Source organism: Leptonychotes weddellii, unplaced genomic scaffold (assembly GCF_054177405.1).
Source record: "Leptonychotes weddellii isolate Sample4059 unplaced genomic scaffold, ASM5417740v2 HiC_scaffold_8254, whole genome shotgun sequence".
NCBI classification, from domain to species: domain Eukaryota; kingdom Metazoa; phylum Chordata; class Mammalia; order Carnivora; family Phocidae; genus Leptonychotes; species Leptonychotes weddellii.
This window is the reverse complement of record NW_028053269.1, coordinates 1,605-8,852: the sequence shown is the minus strand read 5'-3', so window position 1 is coordinate 8,852 and position 7,248 is coordinate 1,605. Positions and strand designations below refer to the sequence as shown.

Genomic DNA, 7,248 nt, shown 5'->3' with positions numbered 1-7,248 from the left:
TGAACATAATAATAATAAATAACTTTAAAAATAAAATAAATAAAATTAAGGGAAAGAAACAATTTAGATTAATAAATACAAAAAGTTTTAAATTTTCTGAATTTTCAACCAGCTACAATAAACACGAATTATTTTATTAGAAAATAGAACTGTTACAAAAATTAAAAATAAATAAGTTGCTGCTACAAAACTGCAACATAATATATAGTTTACTAGTTTTGTTATAGTCAGAAAGATAGGAGTGGGTGATAATGGTGATATGGGTTAAAGTAAACAGAACAAAGATGGGTAAAAAAAGATATGAGGGAAAGGAGATTGAGGGAGAGTAAGAAGAGAAAAAGAAACACAGAAAAAGTGCTTTATTAAATGAGTTAGTTATATGAGGTCACCAAAAGGAACATATCCTCTGACTGAGGTTCTATAATGAGAACCACCTCATTTGGATAATTTCATTGTCCTGGTGTCTTCAAGCCACGGGTAAAGCAGATGCTCACATTCTCTGTAAAATGCACCATCAGCAAGATTTCGCTGTCCCACACTGGACCAGAGGCATCGTGGAGTGATGGTCTTCACCCTCAATGGAGGAGCGCTCACTCCCACTTGTCCACACCTGGACGGCAGGGAGCCAAAATGCTGGCATCTGACAGCCGACGTCTATCACTGCCAAAAAGGCTCAAAGACAATGGTCAACTCAGGCTTTTCTTCTTGAAGTGTTTCTAATGCACATTTTGTATCATAATTGAAATACATTCCACACAACCTGTAAGAGCAAATTGACAGCTTTATGTTATAGTCTTCAAAGAACACTCTCAGCGTTTTTGCTTTAAAAATCTCACCTCCTTACTTCCCTTAATCTAACACACTTCTAAGCTCTCCAATGCTACACTTCATGCCCAATGTTTTTCTGTTATATTTTCAACCTTCAAGTTTGGAAATGTTTTAACATGTAAATTTAGAGAGAATGGTAATCAATCCCTATGCCTATTACCCAAATTTGACAATTAATAACCCATGCCCAGGGACGCCTGCATGGTTCAGTCAGTTAAGCGTCTGCCTTCAGCTCAGGTCATGATCCCAGGGTCCTGGGATCGAATCCCATGTCATCAGGCTCCCTGCTCAGCGGGGAATCTGCTTCTCCCTCTCCCTGTGCCCCCCTCCCCTGCTCATGCTCTCTTGTTCTTGCTCATTCTTTCAATCTTTCTCTCTCAAATAAATAAAATCTTTTTAAAAAATAAATTAAAAAAATAACTCATGGCCAATCTCGTTTCGTCTATCACCCACCTACTCTTCACATCAATGGATTATTACAAACACAGCATTGCATGCATCTATAAACACAACCACGATGCCATTATCACACCTAAAAAAGTTAACAGTGATTCCTTAATATCAACATATGTCCAGTGTTTAGATTTCCTCAACAGGTTGATACATTTTTTATATGAGGTTTATTTAATCAGAAGCCATATAAAGTTCACACATTGCAACTGTTTGTATGCCTGTCAAGTCTTCTTTGATATATAATTTCTTCCCTCTTGTCTCTTTTTTTTCTTAAGTTTCCCTTGCAACTTAGCTAAGAAATCATACGATTTGTCCTGCACCATTTTTAACAATCTTGATTTGGTTGTGTTATGGATTGAATGTTTGTGTTTGATCAAAATCCATGCATTGAAGCCCTAATCCTCCATGTAATGGTATTTGAAATGGAGCATTTGGGATATAATTAGGGTTAAATGAGGTCATGGGGGTGGGTCATCACGATGGGATCAGTGCCCTTATGGTAAGAGACGCCAGGGCACACACTGTCTCACACCTCTGTCTCTCTCTTCCATGTAGGGACATGGGAAGAAGGCAGCCATCTGCAAGCCTGGACGAAAGCTCTCACCAGAACCTGAATCAGTTAGCACTGTGATGTTAGACTTCCCATATTCAAATCTGTGAGCAATAAATGTCTGTTGTTTAAGGCACCCTGAGCTAATGAGACAGGTGGGTTGCCTCCAGAGGTTCCTCAGTCTGTTTGAAGCCTGTCCCTCATCTGCAGAGCGTCCCTCAGGGCTGGGCCAGGGACTCCACACACAGTAATGTCTCAGCTTCATCCTGGCTTCCCTTGCCTTTGTCCTTCTATTTCTCTTCACTCTGAGAATGTTGGCTTTTCCTGCAGCACCTGTGTTCTACTGTGTCTGCATAAGGATGCAAAATTCTGTTTATTCAAACCTGCATTCTAGCCAGTTCTCAGCCTTGAGGTCATGAACTAGAACAGAAGCCCCAGGACTAATAGAATTTATATTATTTGGGCACGATATAGATAATAAATAAACAAGAAAGTGATATAGCAGGTATGTATGATGATGATCACACGATGGTGTAAAATAAGCAAAAAAGGGGGGCAAATATGCTAAACTGATATTTTCAGTAGGATGGTCAGAGACACACACACCGAAGGAGACCTCTAAGCAGAGGATTAAGGATACATGGGAACAAGTCACATGACTGTCAAAGGGGAGAGAGGTCCAGGCAGAGGGAACAGGAAATGCCAAGTTGTGGAGGTGACCGTATTTTTGCAAAACTGCAAGAAGATCAGTGTGTGTGGAGCATAAGGAACATGGATTAGGAGACAATGAATTTGCAGAAGCAGCAGGGGCCAGACCACAGGCAGCCTCAGGCACTGCTATGGGTTTGTGGATCTTACTTTGAATGCGATAGGAAATCACTAGAGCATGAGGGTAGGAATGATACGATCACTTGCTCCTGTTTTAGCTACAACCTCTATCTGCCATGGTCAGGATAATAACAGATGCAGAGTTGCCTGGCAGATGCCACCAAAACAATCCAGACAAGACAGAACGATGGTTTTCAACCAGGGTAGGAGTCATGAGGCCAGAAGTCCGGAAGAGGTCAACAAGCAGGCATGTTATGGAAGCAGAGCTAACAAGAAATGCCAACAAGCTGGACGTGTGCATAAGAAAAAATAGGTGTCGAAGATGACTTAGAGTGTTTTTCTGTTGTTTTTGGCCTGAGCAAATCTCACTAAGCAACCACTGACAAAGATGAGGAAGAAGCAGATTTTAGGCACAGGGGGTAATACAGGTTTGGATTTGGACATGTAAAGTTTAGCACATTTATTAAACATACAAATGGAAAGGTCAGACTAGCATTTGGACATGGAATTTATGCAGGTATAAATTGGCTAGCACAGCATATATATGGTAAAGCCAGAACACTGGATGCTGTCAACACAGGATAAAGTATAGAGAAGAAAAATTAGCTCAGTGATTGAGTCCAGGGGATTCAGCATGTGCAGGTCAGGATGATAAAGAGAATCCACAAAGGAGACTGAGCAGAAATAGCAAATGAAGGAGAAGAAAATCCAGTGTGGAGAAGGTGTGGCCCCTAAAGCCAAGTGAGGGAAAGTTCTTCTGTGGAGAATGATTTTCAGGGCTGACAAAGGTACAGGACTCATTGGGAAGCTCTTACTGGAAAGGTAATGAATACCAGGGGATATCACTAATAATGAAACTCAACACAAGGCACACAAGCTGGCTTATGGAATTTCTAATCTTGATGCTTCTGGAGCTCTCTTTTCCCATTTAGAAATCCTAAGAACACCCCACCGTGCAAAGACCTTTGCAGCTAAGAGGAACCATGGACTGCTCTAGGTCTACAAAGTACGTATGGTCCCTTGCAGGGCCATATACTTCTATTTGGCCACTTTCATTGGGACTTGGGTTTCTTTCGGGAATATGAATGGAAATTCTTTTCACACCCAACTGAACCTTAATTATTCTGTCTGGATGAATTTAAATATGTGGTTTGTGACTCATAAAAAAGTCTGCCCAACCTCAGGCTGAATACAAATGAAGCCACCCTGGGTTTTGATAACTGGTCAACTTGTCCTTAGTACTCTGAACCCTCCCACGTAAATCTGTGCAGAGCACACTTACTTCAGGCTTTTTAGGAGGCAGCCCTGCTGTTTTAGCACTTCACAGAGCAGCATGACTCCTAGATCACCCAGGTCATTACTACCCAGGCTCAGCTCCCGCAGGCTCTTGTTGGAGGTCAGAAGTGTGGAAAGATCCCAGCAACAGTGTGAGGTGAGGCCACAGCCATCTAATCTGCAAGAAAGAGGGTGATTTAAAGAAAATGCCCCCTTGGGTCGCCTGGGTGGCGCAGTTGGTTAAGCGACTGCCTTCGGCTCAGGTCATGATCCTGGAGTCCCGGGATCGAGTCCCGCATCGGGCTCCCTGCTCAGCGGGGAGTCTGCTTCTCCCTCTGACCCTCCCCCCTCTCATGTGCTCTCTCTCTCTCTAATAAATAAATAAAATCCTTAAAAAAAAAAAAAAGAAAGAAAATGCCCCCTTAACTATCCCCCAGTTCCCCCAGATCTCAGGCTGCAATGTTTCAAATGCACAAAAAGCACAGAATTAATGAATTTAGAACAATTGTATGTGCCCATGGTTATTCTTCTCCCCTTTTCAGATGAAAGTATTTTTTTCCAGTCTACTGGATTATGCAGATCAAATTAGTAATAGTAGTTTGTGAATTGATTTTTCCCAAATTCTATGCCTCTCTCCAAATTTCCCTAAAACACAAGTGCCAAATCACCCTATTCTTTTGTGGTGAAAGGAAATCCAGTATTTACCTTTACACCACCAAGAAGTAGAACCCCTCCAAGTCCCATGATCCTATAATAAACCAAACCTTAGCAGAACACCATCGCTTCTCAGATAAAAATCATCCCATCATCATTTCCCCCACCTTAGCCACCATGTATCCCCCTCATTGTAATTAGCTAAGGGACTTACTCCAATATCTGAAGCTTGCAGTTGGGGTGCAAGACGCCCTCACAGAGCAGCTTCACCCCCGTGTCTCCAAGAGCATTGCCCCGTAGGTAAAGGTGTGTGAGCTTCTGGTTAGTGCTGAGCACTGAGGACAGAGCTGGACAGCAACCTGATGTAAGGCCAGAATTCATCAACCTGGAGAAGGAACAAGGAAACGAGGCCTCCATGTTCAGCCTTTCTTGAACATTGCACAGCTATCTTAGCATGGGAATCTCATCTTATCTAAAAAGTGCATCCTTGGGGTGCTTGGGTGGCTCAGTTGGTGAAATATCTGCCTTTGGCTTAGGTTGTGGTCCCAGGGTCCTGCGATTGAGCCCCACGTCGGGCTCCCTAGAGGCTCAGTGAGGAGTCTGATTCTCCCTCTCTCTGCCCCCCAGCCCAAGCTGGTTCTCTCCCTCTCTCTCTCTCTCTCAAATAAATGAAGTCTTAGGGAAAAAAAAAAAAACCAGCTGCATCCTTCTCCTTCAAGGTCAGGAGCCAGCATCTTGGATACTATCTGAGGAGAGCATGACTCCTTGTCTCTGGACCCCTAAGAGAGACGAATAGTCATCAGAGCAGATGCTTTGCTGGGACTGGTGGAAGAGACAGAGCAAAAGCAAACTGATCCAGACTCCTTGCACATTCTTCTTCCTTCTTACACATATTCCCTCTGCCATCCATGCTGCTTTTTTTTTTAAGACTTTATTTATTTGACAGGGAGAGACACAGCGAGAGAGGGAACACGAGCAGGGCAGTGGGAGAGGGAGAAGCAGGCTCTCCGTGGAGCAGTGTCGCGCATGCTTCCTAACACCACATCTTCCAGAAATACATCCCAGATTATACTTCACTAATAACTCTGACAACACTGCAAAGACTTGCCTTACTGGGTTCTCGCATTAACTGAGCAAGGTGGTAGTGCAGCTATAACTATTTTGTATCTTTTGCAGGTTAGAAATCTGAGGTTTATCAAATCCTGTGTTTCTCTTAAGGTCAAAGAGCAAGTGTTGAGTGGGGAGGGACCTGGACGTAAGCCTTATAGGGCCATCTCTGCTCTGTGGCCCTTCTATCCATATCACTCTTCCTTCTGCACTGGAAGGGGGCTCTCAGAGCATAGAGCTCTAGGTTTGCATGACACTCAGCGGGACTAAGATGTTTGGTGTGCTGCACTTGGGTCAAGTTGAATATATTCTCTTACCCAACAGAAGCATGAGGGCTCTGGGGTAGAGAGCTGCACCCCTCCAGCATAGAAGCCCAGAGTGGGGAATACAGTACACAGAAAACCCATATGCTAGGCCTCCAACAAAACCTTGACTTAACAACATCTCATGCAATCACATTCCGTCCTGCCAGAATCCTAAACAATGACATGTTTTTAAGCTCCAAGATGTCTTAGAATCAGGAAAAATAGAAACAGAGAAAGTAGCACCAGCAGGTGATCAAAAGAAAACACAAATACTTATCTACCTACTGGTTCCATCTCACCAGTCAAGGATAAATCATAATAAAAAAAAAGTGAATATGCAAGACAAACAGGGGAATAAAGCCCAAGATGGATGAGTAAAAAAAACAAGGCAAGGCTTCTAGTAAGAACTTTATTTCTAGCTGAGCATAATCTCATTAGATGGTCCTTAATTAACATGCAGAAGGCATTTGCAAGATTATTAGCTGTTATTAGCTGTTTGTGTTGTCTTGAAATCATATGTTGAAATCTTAACCGGCATTGTGCTGGTAGGAGGTGCAGCCGTTAAGAGGTAATTAGATCTGGAGGGTGGAGTCTTCATGATGGAATTAGTGCCCTGATAAAACAGACCCCAGAGACTTCCCTTGCCCCTATTGCCATGTGAGGACACAACAAGAAGGTGGCTGTTGGAAAGCCCAAAACCAGGTGATCTAAGGCACCTTGATCTTGGGCTTCCAGCCTCCAGAACTATGAGACATGTTTGTCGTTTGAGTCACCCAGACGATAGTATTTTTGTTGCAGCAGCCTGAACAGACTAGATGAAGATGAAGAACAGCAAAGATGAAGACCATTCCAGAAGATTGAAGATAGTCATTCAAAAGGAAAGGAAAAAAATATATATTTTGTGAGTTACAAAATGGCAAGTTTTGCCATCATTTCCCGAAAAGGACTAGAGGGATTATGAACAGATGTTTTACTAGCAGAGCAGCATGAAATGGCAGCACTTACAAGCACAAGGTGGTTTTGTTAAGAATAAGTCACATCTCAATTATCAAACTTAATTACCATTGAGACTGAGTGATGGGTGCATTGAGTGCATAATAAAATGGTTAAGCAATCAAACAACCAAGTTCTACCAGCCAATCCACTTGATTAGAGGGATGTAACCAAGATCACACATCTTGGTCTCAACCAATCCATTTACCCAGTTCTACATTCACTGAGCACAGATATCTTGCCATGTACTATATT

The 7,248-nt window shown here is 42.6% G+C and overlaps 1 protein-coding gene across 1 annotated transcript; it reads right to left on the bottom strand.

Annotated features, from left to right (window-relative positions):
* Nucleotides 1-113: 113 nt before the first annotated feature.
* On the bottom strand, nt 114-5,505 carry LOC145719917 (NACHT, LRR and PYD domains-containing protein 3-like). The gene is made up of 3 exons (XM_081811532.1): nt 4,803-5,505; nt 3,942-4,112; nt 114-760 (listed from the first exon to the last, which is right to left on the bottom strand). Exons 1-3 carry the CDS (start codon nt 5,003-5,005, stop codon nt 658-660), a joined length of 477 nt encoding a protein of 158 aa, XP_081667658.1. The 5' UTR covers nt 5,006-5,505; the 3' UTR covers nt 114-657.
* Nucleotides 5,506-7,248: the final 1,743 nt, after the last annotated feature.

What these genes read in the sequence shown, in the direction of transcription:
- LOC145719917 (XM_081811532.1), bottom strand. Translation starts at nt 5,005, where the DNA reads ATGGAGGCCTCGTTTCCTTGTTCCTTCTCCAGGTTGATGAATTCTGGC. An exon ending in TGCAAGCTTCAGATATTGGA is followed by an intron (nt 4,113 to 4,802) that starts GTAAGTCCCTTA and finishes TCTTTCTTGCAG; the next exon opens with ATTAGATGGCTGTGGCCTCA. An exon ending in TGCCTCCTAAAAAGCCTGAA is followed by an intron (nt 761 to 3,941) that starts GTAAGTGTGCTC and finishes TTGCTCTTACAG; the next exon opens with GTTGTGTGGAATGTATTTCA.